Here is a 14,120-nt window from a genome sequence, read left to right on the forward strand (position 1 = left end):
GGGTCGCTCTCCGTGGTGCTGAAGCGCTGATTTGTTCCACTACTGCTTACGTACCAATGCGCGACGTAAAAAACAAAAGCTTCAAAATAAAAGCAATGCACACTCATGAGGTGCCGGTCAGTCAACCCGCGGGCCGTAAAGGGCCCAGGTCTGTTCTATGTGCACACACCATTCTAGCAGCAGCAGCAACAACACAGTGTCACTTACAGCACCCAAACGGAGGCTGCTGTGTGCACATGAACAAACACAGGCTCTCAGTGACGTTCCGTGAGCACTAGGGTAGGGTAAGCAGGGTGTTCCAAATCGTGACCACCAATGTCAACACCAATGACAATTTCATATGTTTCTGCTGAAAAGTGTTAATTCAATTCAGTTGAATTCAACTTTATTTATATAGCGTAATTTACAACAAAGTCATCTCAATGCGCTTATCAAAATATTAAATTTAGATCCACATGAACAAGCTTTTAACATCTAACAAAATCAACGTCGTAAAACACCATTAAAGAAACATAAACAATTATTTAATATAGCCTCCATATTCTCCCAACATTTATGAAACTGTGCATAGGTAAGATCACTTCAGGTGGCGTACGCTGAAACACATGAAATGCATAAGCAAAATGAACAAAACAAACACTGGGTGTTGTTTTTTATTAATTGTTTTAACTTTTACTAAATATTTGCAAAAATACAAACTCCATAAGGATAATGAACTCAACTTCCAACTTCTTCAAAAGCAAAGAACAAAAAAGGGTACATTTAAGGAAAATAACAATAACAAATATGGTGTATCAGGGCTCCCTTATAAAAATCCCAATATTGTCAACACTACATGTAGTGCATTTTTTTTAATGACAGCTATGCATGTTAAATTATTGAAATGAAATAAATACCTCAGATCTCTCTCTACTTTTTTGCCATTTTATTTAATTTTGACAAAAGAGTTTCACATCCAATTATAAAATAACACACAAGTAAATGAAAGTCAATTTAAACATATTAGTAACACGGTCAAATTACAAATGATTAATATTATTAGAGGAAGGCATTGCAACAAAAAAACAAGATAAATATAAAATTAACAAACCAAACATGAATTGAACTGAAATAGCTGCAGTTTGAAGACATTAGTGCACACATTAGTCACTTTGCCACAAAACAATACTACAATACTAAAATTGCAGTAATGAACACACATCAACTTAAACAATTGAAGTTCTCAGAGGTATTGCACAAATAAACTATTAACCAAAAATAGTGTGATTTTCAGGTAGTGCTTTATAAAGCAGCATTAACCAACACAAGCTAATAAAGCACCATCCATCCATCCTTCAGTCCATCCTTATTCATTTATTCTCCTGGTTTTCCTGCAGGTGAAGTCATCTATGACATCGTCACATTTCCTCAGTGCATCTGAAGGGGAAAAAAATAAATAATTTGAACCCAATGGCTGATCTATCAAGCAAACCAAGTCGTAGGATATGAATGATGTGATTAGAAATTGTTACATATTTAAATATTGATAAAAGCTGTGCACAAATTTAAGATGTAGCACTGTCAGGTTCTGTTTTGTTTGTGTTTAGCACTTTTGTTCTGAGTCTTTGTTTATTCTGTGTTTTAGTTTAACTCTTGTCTGTGTTTCAGGTATTCCTGCTTGTGGCTCCACCCCCAGTGATGTCTGTGTGCTTGGTCGGTGACTGATTAGCTCCCTCATGTTTCCACCCAGGTGTGGCCCATTCCCAATCAAGATTCCCTCACTATTTAGCTGAGTGCTTGGACACAGTATGACTGTGGGATCATTGTAATGTTGACCCTCCTCATGTTCTGCTGCGTTTGTTCCCTGGTTTTCCTTGTGCCTTGTTGGATTTAGTTTTTTTGTGATTAAACATGGAGTCTTTTGAACTTTACACCTGCCTGCTGCCTAATTCTGCCTCTGCTTTTGGGTCCACACCCACACCATACCATGACAAGAACACGACATTCATCTACTTTTATTTTGCTATTTATTATTTATGAAATAGATTGATTCAGAATACTAATAAAATAAATGGTTATCTACAGAATATAGTTTTAATAAAAGTAAAATGAGGGAAATGAATCAGCCTGATGAGAAGACAACAAAAATCCTTGCCTATCTTCACAATAATGACTGCACATGGAAGTTTAATCCTCCACATGCCTCTCACATGGGAGGTATCTGGGAGAGGATGATTGGTGTCACTCGAAAGATACTGGACTCTATGCTTCTGCAGAACAAACACAGTTGTTTGACGCATGAAGTACTGTGCACTTTGATGGCTGAGGTTTCGTCCATAATCAATGCAAGACCGCTGGTCCCAGTTTCATCTGACCCCTCATCACCATTTCTGCTTTCACCTGCAATGCTTCTGACACAAAAACCACCTGTTCTTCCTCCACCAAGAGAGTTCGTTGGAAAAGACTTGTCAAAAGTCAATGGAAAAAGGTACAAGCCCTCGCCAATGAATTTTGGAGTCGCTGGAGAGACGAATACATCTGCACCCTCCACTCAAGACGAAAGTGGCTCAAGACCTGCTGCAACCTGCAACCTGGAGATATTGTGCTCCTGAAGCAATCACAAGCTGCCCGAAATGCATGGCCAATGGCTATAATCACCTCAACATTCCCCAGCAGTGATGGTAAGGTGCGCAAGATTGAGGTGAGGATATCATCCCAGGGAACCGCAAAGACTTTTCTGCAGCCCATCTCTGAAGTCATTCTTCTCCTTGAGAATGACCAGTAATGAGTAAAGTATTCAAGTAGTGGCATTATCATGCCAGACGGGGAGTGTTCTGCCCTGCAGGTTAATAAATAGTTTAATTTGTTTCTTAAAAATAGTTGATTATAATTGTTGTCTTCCAGTTTTAGTTTGTAATGTTAAAAGCACAAATGCACATTAATATTACCCAAAGGTGTATTTTTATTTTGAAGAGGCTTGTAAGAGTTGCAAGGTATCATGGGTAATAAACCTGCCAGCTAGCGTCAGTGTGCAGTGTAATGGTGGATAGATGTGAACATACTGCTACATCTTCCTGGTTTAAAGTTCTTCTACACTTCAGAAAGCAATGGCTGTGAGTATATACTTTGTTTAAGAGCTAAAGTAACCTGATTATGTAACTTTTAGATACTTTATGTGTGTTTAAGGAGTTCGTTTTTGTGGCTTGAAAATACTGCTATTAGATTGTATTGCCATGCAAAAAACGCCATCTTGTGGTACATAATGGAACAGCAGAAATATTATTGTTACTTTTTACATCTTGTAAGCATGTCTACATGACATTGCATTTGTTTAATGGTTTAATAGTGATTTAAATGTTTATATTTTTGCAAGAAGACCAAGTGGTTAATTGTGTACATTTTATTTTGTGTTTTGCTTTATTGCAGTTTCACTCATAATAGCATGAGTCTTCATGTCACAAGGTTTTGTGAATAAAGGGAGCAAGACGCTCTGAACCTGGCTCGTAAATTCGAGTTTGGCTTGCTGTTTATCTGCGTTAACATACTGGGCGTATACAACACGTAGTGAGAACAGTACAGTTACGTTTTATGGCCTTTTTGTTTTATTAAAGGCTCAGTAAGTGTGATTAGTTGTAATTGAACTTTAGTCATTTAGGATGTAATTGTAATTGATTTCAGGGGGAAAATAATAATTGTAATTGGAAAAAATGCTGGTCAACATAATCAATTTAGTTGTAATTGAACATGGATAATTGAAGTCATAATTGTAAGTTTGGCAGAAGTATGTGTAACTGTATAAAGTGAGGCTGTAGTCAACAGTACATTACCAGGTTATGGTCCTCATCCATCCATCCCTCAGTCACTCCTTTGGTTATGACAGCGAGCGCAGATCAAACCTGATGCTGCTGGATGACAGAACTCTAGTGTTTATAGCAGGAAACCTGCTTGTACTGCTGCAAGTTCACACCAAGGAGCAGAGATTCCTGCGTTCCTGCAGCGGAGAAGGAATAGGTGCTATCACAGTAAGCTGATCTCCTGACACACTGACGATGTTATCATGCATACTCTGCTCAACAAATGTATATTTAACAAAGTACCTGTAATGTAGGCCACTTCCAGTTTTCTGTCCCCAGTTTTCTGACCAGCTTCTTTTGTTGTGACTAATATTAATCACATGTATATCTTTATGTATGTTTGTGTGTAGGCTCATCCCAGTAATGAGTACTTTGTCGTAATCAATAATCATTTTTAATATATTGTATTGCATATTGTAATCCAGTGTTCTGAGTGGACAGTGAATCTCTTCTCCATCTCCTGGCTCTGTAAATGATCTTTAAAAATGCATGAGTGTGATGCTGGACTTCAGCCAATCAGAGATGTTTCTACCACCAGGGTGATCGCATGAGCTGTTTTAAGCATTATTATTGGCTGCTCGAGCTGCTCTTCAAAAGTTGATGTGCTTTCTGGATCTGAGAGTAGGGACAGTCCCATGGCTCTATATTCTAGCTGAAGTCTCTTATCCGGCTTTTGGCACAGCATTTACACTGCAAATCAAGAGGAAAAATGAAGACCGAGATGGAGAAGCAACAGAATAAAGGCAAAAACGTGTTCAGGAGGAACAGAGTCCACAGGGTTGGTGTGTGCAGCGAACTGCGAGTGGTCTGCTTTCAGTCAGCGCAGTCCGCCTCGAGTCAGAGAGAGTGAGAACAGACGGAATATTTAGCTTATTAAAAATGATCTAAGGTGGAAATAACAGACCCAATTCATCTGCAGTGTGGACGCAGTGTGTCTGCTCTGATCAGCTGAGAAATGACTGCTTGTGTTTGCGGAGCAGCTGTGACTCTGACCCTCTTACTGTCCTCACAGCAGTGAGTGATACGTGCTTTTATGTCTCGAAAATATCAGAAAACTCTCCAATAACACAAGATGAAGTTCCTACATTTGTTACTCGTCTCTATGGAGAAAACAGTCGCAAAGAGTTCCACAGTGTGCGCGTGCGTGCAAGTTTTGTTTAGGAGGGGAGCGTGGAGTGCCTCACGATTCTACATACCCCAGCTTTAAAGAGTAATGTCTGTCTGTAAAGAACTTGTTTACTGATATCATTGCATTGTGTAAACATAAAGAATTTCTTTCATGTTTGTTATTTTCTCAGGTTGTCATGTATCTTCATGTTATTTGGCAGGAGTGTCATAATTATGAAGATAAAGACTTTTTAGAGAATGAGAAAATATTAATATTACAAATGCATGTTTCAAGTCATCAGAGTAATCAACAAACTCCTCAGGCCAGGATTTAAAAATCCTGCTTTCTACCTCCTTCAAAAAACATTAGTTAGTGAAGACTTTTGTTGTGAAAAAAGACCTTATGTGACATTGTGTGATTTTATTTCTTCTTTTTGCATCCTGTTTAGGTTTTGGACTATTTCTCCCACATTCACAGGTCTCAAATTGCAAGGGGTTATGGGATATTTTGGGGAAACATCAGCCACTGATGTAGAGGGATTCGTGGAGCTTCCTGATAGAAAGGTAGGTCACCTGCTCCAGTTATGCAGTACCTGGCATTATAACTTTCTCAGTTCAGAGATGACATTCAGCTCAGATTCCTTTCATGCTTGTAGCCAAAGACAATCCTAATGTGGCATTTGCTAATTGATACAGATCCTACAACCAGCTTCTTCATGTGTTTAGGAAACTAGGATAAAGTTCTGCTAGAGAAAAGAGATGTGTTCTGGCTTTGTGACCAATTTAAACTGAGCCTGACTTCTGTCACCGGTTGGTACAGTAAAATCAGTTGTAGAAACCATCTTGTTGGTGCCATTAGTACGCAAATATTTCTACTCTCCGCTCCTGTCCCCCCATGTTAAAAACAGCTAAACCCCCCCCCCCTACTTCTGACAAAACATTCTTTCTCTTAAGTCAGAAAAAACATGAAATATATAGCTACAACTTTGTCAAACCAATGACAGATCAATTATATTTTTACTGAACATAAGGCCAATAAGCAAATGTTAAGGACAGATTTTAACTACATTTTCCTCCGATAATTTTAATACCATTAATATTCTGGCCCATTTAATGGTTCACGACTCACAAATTGACTGGTTTCTTACTTCACCAGTGCTTTTGGTTCTGAATTGACTGAGTCTTCTCCTGGTTAGGTGGTAACAGGTACAGAATGGGGTAACCTGCTGCTGTGGGATAGAGAGGCCATCAAAGTGGAGATCTGCCGAATAGAGCGGCAGAGCTGTCATGTGGGGACAGCACAGCCCTTTTCCTTAGAAGATGGACTGTTGATGACTTTCGGTTCTGATGGGGTGATCAGGGTACGATTAATCTTCTCTACGTGTTTTATTATGAGCAGGTTTATAGGGGATCACATGCAGCTTATTCATGCTGACAAGGCAGGAGACAGTATTGGCTACAGGCGGCTATCTGTCTAATATTGTGTGGCCCCTAAAGTAAAGACACAAAATGACTTCAAAAACACATAAGACAATAGAAAAACTCACAAAAGAGCAGAAATTCACAAAATTGCTCTAAAAATACACAAAAGGACAACAAATATACCAAAAATTACTCCATAAACATTGACTACAAAAAAAAACACTCAAATAAAAAAACTACACAAAATGAATTCCTAAAACACACAAAACAACAAAGATACACAAAATTACAGAAAAATATACAAAATACAAACAAAAGACAAAAAATTACAACAAACAAATACACATAAAAACCTTGTTGTTTATTCCTTTATTTATGAACAGATTGGTTGTTATTATGAACGCTGACATTAATATGGATAATGTGGCCCTCAGATTGAACTATCATATTTTTGTAGCCCCCGCTGTAATAGAAGTTGCCCATTTCTGCTGTACTGGATGCCAGTGTGTCACAGGGTCACCACCTACAGACACTTTCATTCACACAGCATTATTCAACTGATGCCAACAAACCACTATTGTGTTAATAATTGTCAATGTATGACTCGTCAACATCACAAGAACAAGTCTCTCATTACTTTTGAACTAATGAAGGAACTTCATTATTAGTTCTTCATTTGGAGCTGCTTTCATTTCATTTTTGAATTGACCCTTAAAAGAACAAATCTGTTATTGCATGTGGAAACCACACCATTATTCTATTTGTATGTGAGGTGTTTGTCTTACTATGTAACTCTGCCACAGGGCTGGGACATTGAGAAAATCAACATGGCTGACACACACAGTGGAAGGTTAGAAATGGAACCCATTAATGAGCTGGTAGTTGGACACAATGTCTGCCTGTCATCTGTGGTGAGGAGCCCCCTGCCCAACTTCTTCATCTGGTTTGCCCAGGTCAGATGCAAAATCATCAACACTTGTGTCTACAATGCACCATAACGCTAGAGTCTGTACGGTGTGTTCCTACAGGATTCCAATGGAGCCATCTGGAAACTGGACCTTTCTTTCACCAACACTGTGAGTGAAGATGGTTTCCCTGAATTGATTTTCAGATCATTTACATGTTTGTTTATTTTTTTATTTCCGACAATTATTGGCTTTGGTGTCTCAACTGTTGGGGTGGGTCACAGATGTCTGTCATAGAGCCTTTCCAGGCGTAACAGCATTGTACCATTTTTACATTACATTTTGAGTTAGTTTAGTTTAAGTCCTTAGAATTATATTTAATGATAGACGACTAAAAACGATTAAATATATAATGAGAAAAAGGGATAAATAGGTAAAAGGTCCTAAGTAGGCTTTTTGCCTGTGGGTGAAAGTCCATTGCTTTTATTTTGAAGGGTATTACTACTAACTTTTTCTTAGAGTACAGTCTATTTAGGCATCACCACATGGCAACAATTTAGTACTTTTTCCCGCTAACTAACATTGCTTTTCACTAATTAGTAAATAGTAGGGATGTAACGATTCACTCAACTCCCGATACGATTCGATTCACAATACTGGGTTCACGATACGATTTTCTCACGATTTATTTTACAAAATGGGAATGTTGACAAATGACTGAAAAATGTTCCTTTATTTTTTTGGGGAAAATACTATACTATTTTCCTTTTATTTTTCATTGTCAAAAGAATCCCTTGATAAACTATGCAAAATGATGCACTTTAACTAAAAATAAATCTTGAATGAAATACATAAAGGAATAATACAAATGAAGAAGAAACCTATCAATTTAAATTCTGGTTCTATAGTAAACAATTCAAAACTGCATAATAGTTCTTTTTCTTTTTAAAAGTGCAACTGAAAATGTTTTTTGTGCCTAACAATTGGACTTTTAAAAAAAAAAAAAAGTCATTTTACTGTATTTACGTCAGATATTTGTTTAGACCAGCAGAGGGCGCTGGCAACCCAGTGGTCGGTTGGCATGCAGTTATTCCACCAGTGAAGAAGAGAAGCTATGCTAGCAGACAGAGCTAATAGAAAAACGGGACTTTTACAGATATTCACGTAATATTACAGATACTCTTTCGGTGCTAAAGGAGTAAAGAATCATTTATGAGCATGTTTAACAGTAAATGACGGCCAGAAAGAAAATAGTAGCAGATTCCGCCCGTCACGTCCGCTTCTGGAAGGATTAATATATAGCGCCCTCTGCTGTTTAAAAAAAGTACTGCGATTCAATTTTCAGAGCATCGATGTGAACCGTGGTACCTATGAATCGATTTTTAACTGCCTTACGATTAATCGTTACATCCCTAGTAAATAGGTTTTCAAATGAAAAGGTAATTTTGTAATGTATTTTTTACTCCACATTTTTCCTCTAGTTTTCAGCTTGCATATATAAATGGCAGCCAGATACACACTTTAGGGCCAATTACATTTGACCACCTTATATTTTTCAGGGTTTAGGCTGGCCCCTTATCTTTGTTTAAACCTGCCTGTGATTTTATGATCACAGGTTCAAACAAAACATGTTATTTAAATGAATTTGAGAAGTAAAATATGACTCCATTTGTGTTGTGGCTTGCTATTAAGAAGTGATGGTGGGTCCTAAACAGTGAAACAAAGGCTGTGGTTACATCTGTATGTGCAGACTCCAGATCCAGAGTGCCTGTTTACTTTCCATGCCGGGTCAATCCACGGTCTGGATGTTTGTAAAACATCACACCTCATGGCCACGACAGCTCCTGACCGTGAGTACGCACACACACAAGCACACACACACTTGACATTTACAGAAATTGCTTTCTTCCTTGGATTAGTATGGAATAGTCTAGATTCTTATAATCTCCTTAACATAATCTCTTTTTTTGAAGTTTTACTATAATCCAGGTCTCGAAAAAGAATTATACTAAACCTGGCCAGAGGCCGGTTATACAGAATTATACAAAAATTGTAAAAACCGGTGTTTAATCAACGTGTCTGTGCTCCGACTATTGGTTTAGCATTATCGTTGCAGATATTGCTCAGACTTTCTCCCTTGATTTAATTTCAGGGGAAAATCCCGCTCTATCCCAGTCATTGCTTATGTGTCCTTGGGCAAGGCACTTTTCACACATGGCCTCGTATGAATGGGTATGAATTGTGCATGAATAGGCGTAGTTTGCCCCAGGGCAGCTGTGGCTACAATGTAGCTTACCACCACCTTTATGACTGGTGTGAATTAATTATGGTTTCTGTAAAGCACTTTGAGTGTCATTAGAAGTGTTATATGAACACAAATATGTACAATTCTAAAGTCTTGAACTATTGTCTAGATGTCTTTACATATTTGCTGTTTTTTCTCTCTTTTTCCCTCAATTCCAAATTAAAGGTCAAACTCCTGTTCCACACAAACATATGTTAACTGATGAAATGTATAACTAAATGTTTAACCCCTTTCCGATCATTTCCACATTTACAATCACCTTTTGCATAATGTGCACAATCTTTTTTTTTTTTTTTTAAGGATTTTTTTGGGCTCTAGTGGCCTTTATATGACAGTTGCTTGACAGGAATGGGATGAGAGAGAGCAGGGAATGACATGCAGCAAAGGGTCCCAGGCCGGGAATCGAACCTGGACCGGCTGCAGGTGAGGAACTACAGCCTCCGTTCATGGATTGGACCAGTCCATGATTTCATTAGTCTAAAACTGTATTATGTTGTCTGGAACTAGACAAACAAAGAAGCATCCAGATTTTGAATGAAGTCTTAAAGCAGAACTAAGTAACATGCAGTTAGCGCTGCCCCTAAAGGTTCCTTTTGGTTATGCCACTGTCGTAAAAACTCTGCACCCCCCGCCACCTGCCCCACGCCACAGCTACATGCTTTTCTCTCCCAAGACGGTAGCAATCGATCACTGAAAAATCCTAATACAACAGTGACACTAAGGGTGCTTTCACACATAGTCCCATGTGACCATGTCAACAGTATGAGGAAGAGAGACAAGTAAAATAAATGAATGGGAGTAACACGGAAGGGAGTGTGGCAATGTGTGTGGTGTGTTTGTTTGTGTGCTGACAAAGCGGCTCAGAAAATGGAAGGATAGATGGATAGATAGATGAATATTTGTGTGTGTGCTGCCTGATGGAGGGCTGGGTTGCGAGTGTGTGTGCGTGCCCGTTGCCACGACGACAGTGTGTGTGATTGCTGTGTGTTACTGCTGAGCTGTCACTGCATGGAGTTGCTCTGTTCCTCAGACAAAGATCTTCTCTGCCTTTTTTTGACAGCCTCCACCATGATATAAGTTTGAGAAAAGTGAATTTGTAGACAACCGTGTGCAGCCACTGGGCTGGTCATAATCTAGCATTAGTTTGTACTGGGCTGTCGTAAAGCAGTACGTCTTGCCACCGGGTCGGAGGCAGGGAAAGTTGCATGTGTGGTTTTCTGGCCAGAGACAGCAGGGAGAGATGAAAGACCCCCCAATCACCCCATAAACACTTATATTACCCTCACAGGAACTACGAGAAGGTTTTATTAAGGTGAAAAGGTTACTTGGTTCTGCTTTAAGAAGACACTAGATTAGTGATGATTAATATAATTAGATTATTTGAGTTCAGGTTTTATTGAAACCTCAGTAGGTGAAACCAGCCCTCAGTGTTTAGATTGAGTTTGATGATATTTTTAAGTCATTAGTATTAGATATTAGAAGTTATAGAAGTTGAGTTTTTTGCTTGTATAGGTTCAACACTATCCTGCTTCTCTTCTCAGGTTCAGTCAAAGTTTTTGACTTCTTGGCAAAAAAACAATTGACCACCAGTTGCTTCAACCAAAGTGGGACTACCATCAGCTGGGCTCCACCATGGGTATATTTGCTGACATCTAAATTTGCATTTTTAAACATTTCAGTTTTATTTATTCACCTTTCACAGTAAATCCAGCTTGACAACTTAGACATCATCAATACTTTTCTGGTTTCAACTGTTAGGTGAAAGCGAGCAGTGGTCTGCTTGGCTTTGACGATGGAGTCGTTCGTTTATTGGAGCTATACAGACCTCAGAGTTTGTATGCGGTATCCAGAAGCAGCTGTGAAGAAGATGGCAAACTGCGCCTCAAACAGGCCTTTAAACCTCACAGTGAATCTGTAACTGCACTGGCTTATGAGCGTAATGGGGAGATCCTGGCTACAGGGGTAAGAAGAGGTTTAGTTGTGCAGTTTTATTGAATTTTGCTGTAGATATGATACTGTATATGATATGATATAATGAAAAATAAGCAGGTGTTACATCACGAGTTTAAGTCCAACAATAAAACTGACAGTTCTCAGTTCTTCCCCACCCCGAACCATTTTCCTACGCTGCCTCCCTCTTCCCTTTCTCCTCACTTAGGTGTAACACTGCCCTCTGTTTTTATATTCTCCCTTCAATTAAGTGTTTCTTATCCTTCCTTAGAGAGGGCTAGTAATGGTCACAATTATGCAATAAAATGAATTAATTCATTCATGGCATCGTCCAGTTTGGGAACCACTGATGTAAACAATCCTACCTTTAGACATCTTACTACTCTGAAAGCATATCTAAAATAGATTAAAACATAACTTTGTGACATTGCTAAACATTAGAATACACGGCCCTTTGATTATATCACTACACTGCCTATCCTTGTGGATTTATCCCTTGTTCTCCAAGTCTGAAAACATGTACTATATTTAATTTATATAATCCGAGTCTCAAATAATGAACGTAGATGTCAGATTTTTGTTCCTCTGATTATGACTGTTATACAGGTGAACTGTCTTTAACAAGAACTTAAACCACTATGACACAACAATAACAAACTATATTGTAAACATTGTAACCTCTTTATTTTCCAGTGCAATTTCAGCAAGTGTAGCTTGGTGAGTTTAAATAGTCGAGTAATGAATAAATAAAACATTTGTAACCTTATGTCTTTTTTTGTAACTACTCAGAGCGCAGACGGAACAGTGTTCTTCTTTTCTGTTGGAGAAAAGTACCTTCCTATCGGCTTTATCCATGTTCCCAGCCCAGTGCAGGCACTTGAGTGGTCTCCTGCATCCCATGTAAGTCTTATTCAACATCCTCACCATATAGTGCTGCAAAGATTGTGTCTGCTGAAAAAAACAACTATTCAATCGATTTTCTCTTCATTATCTTAACACAGAGCAATAACAGACTGCTCATTCTGTGTTGGAGTGGGCATGTGGTCGAAGTGAATTGTCCCAATCCCAAGGATCAGGAGCCACTTAAAACCTTCCTGCTGCCTGAGCTGCACAGGAGGTCATTCAGGTTCCAGAGTATCAAATCTAGAATCAAGGTCTGAAGCCCAAAGACTGTTTAAAGGTTTTTAAAAATACCAAAAACTCCTTTGAATGAAGATGAGTTGTGTCATGTGCGTTGCTGCTTTTACAGAGACAGGAAGACATTTTAAGACTTCAAGCTTTAAAGGAGGAGAAGAAGAAAAAGGCAAAAGAGCTTTTAACCTTGCTTGATGCTAAACAAGAAGAAGACGAAGAAGAAGAGGAAGAAAAGGAGGAAGAGTTACCACCAATCTACATTCCAGATCCTCCAAGTCCTCTCTATTGTGGTTTCTATTCAGAGCCAGACCATTTCTGGCTTTCCATGGTACTCATAGACACATGTTTTTATGGAATGACTCAAAAAATCTAATTTGATGAAAAATATTCAGGAATGTCTAACACCCTTCTCTATTGTGGTCTATATTCCATAGACCACTGTACTGTACATTTTTTGTTGCTACTAGCTAACTGTTTCTGTTTAAACACAACAAAGAATGGCAGATTTTTGAGTTAATTATTATAAATGATTATGGTTATAATATCATTTTGTTGAGCCAATATAACCTATGAGTATTATTGAGGAGTTTTATTATGACACTGAATCTTTTTGTTCTTTTCTTTGTCGCACAGGGTGGCTTTGACTCAGGTTATTTGTATCATTGTAAGTTCTCAGAGAATCAAGACGAGGAACCAGAAAAGCGAAAGGATGAACCTTTTCACTTTCTACCAATCCACACTGCAGACAATGACCCAATTTGCTCAATCACCTTCAGGTAGACGGAGATCAAACTAACAAGTTGACTCTTTCATTTTAAATTCAGTTTGCAGAGCTGAAAGACTGAAAATGATGTCCATGTTCAAATATCTGTCAATATTTTAGAGGATCTTGTTTAACTTCAGATGGATGACAAAACAAGATTTTATAGCTTTATTGTATTAAATCGTTCAGAGTTTTTGGACACAAGTCCAGCCCTTTCCTGTATATTAACACTGGACTTTAATTTACTATTAGGAGCGGGATGATACACTGAGTTCAGGATACGATACAATGGATGATAATGGGCTCACTATAACGATCAATCAATCAATCAATCTTTATTTGTATAGCGCCAAATCATAACCAATGGTATCTCAAGGCACTTTACAGTAGAGCAGTCTTAAGGACGGACTCTTCATTTTATGGATACACACATATGCATATATACGTATATACACATACATATGTATCCCACACCCAACATGAATTCATCATGGCGGCAAGGAAAACCTTCTGTTAAGCAGCAGGAACCTTGTGTGGATCCCATTCCTATGATGAACAGCCATCCACGTCATGCTGTGTTGGGTGTGTGCAGAGAAAAGGGTGGAGACAGAGCCGCTGAGTCTCTGTAACTCCACACTGAGGATCCCACGGACCTGCAAGACAAAAGCCAGAAGGAGTACAGGAGCAAACACACAAGGGAG

General features: G+C 38.5%; 3 protein-coding genes across 8 annotated transcripts in view; 2 read left to right on the forward strand and 1 right to left on the reverse strand.

Moving 5' to 3' along the window:
- LOC114458623 (forkhead box protein J1-B-like) overlaps nt 1-14,120 on the forward strand; it is a 137,289-nt gene that overhangs the window by 44,709 nt on the left and 78,460 nt on the right. The window lies entirely within an intron of this gene.
- LOC114458605 (uncharacterized) overlaps nt 1-14,120 on the reverse strand; it is a 259,265-nt gene that overhangs the window by 7,769 nt on the left and 237,376 nt on the right. The window lies entirely within an intron of this gene.
- LOC114458603 (cilia- and flagella-associated protein 44-like) overlaps nt 5,390-14,120 on the forward strand; it is an 85,776-nt gene continuing 77,045 nt past the window's right edge. The window contains exons 1-11 of one of the 2 annotated variants that reach the window (XM_028441014.1): nt 5,390-5,504; nt 6,137-6,301; nt 7,166-7,315; nt 7,391-7,438; nt 9,018-9,117; nt 11,114-11,208; nt 11,331-11,534; nt 12,312-12,422; nt 12,524-12,676; nt 12,772-12,984; nt 13,290-13,432. In XM_028441014.1, the coding sequence (XP_028296815.1) occupies nt 5,439-5,504; nt 6,137-6,301; nt 7,166-7,315; nt 7,391-7,438; nt 9,018-9,117; nt 11,114-11,208; nt 11,331-11,534; nt 12,312-12,422; nt 12,524-12,676; nt 12,772-12,984; nt 13,290-13,432 (1,448 nt within the window). In that variant the 5' untranslated portion in view covers nt 5,390-5,438. Of the gene's footprint in view, nt 5,505-5,675; nt 5,751-6,136; nt 6,302-7,165; nt 7,316-7,390; nt 7,439-9,017; nt 9,118-11,113; nt 11,209-11,330; nt 11,535-12,311; nt 12,423-12,523; nt 12,677-12,771; nt 12,985-13,289; nt 13,433-14,120 lie in introns of those variants that run through there. The other variant, XM_028441018.1, reaches the window with a different exon arrangement.

The sequence above is a fragment of the Gouania willdenowi genome, unplaced genomic scaffold (assembly GCF_900634775.1).
Source record: "Gouania willdenowi unplaced genomic scaffold, fGouWil2.1 scaffold_14_arrow_ctg1, whole genome shotgun sequence".
NCBI lineage: Eukaryota > Metazoa > Chordata > Actinopteri > Blenniiformes > Gobiesocidae > Gouania > Gouania willdenowi.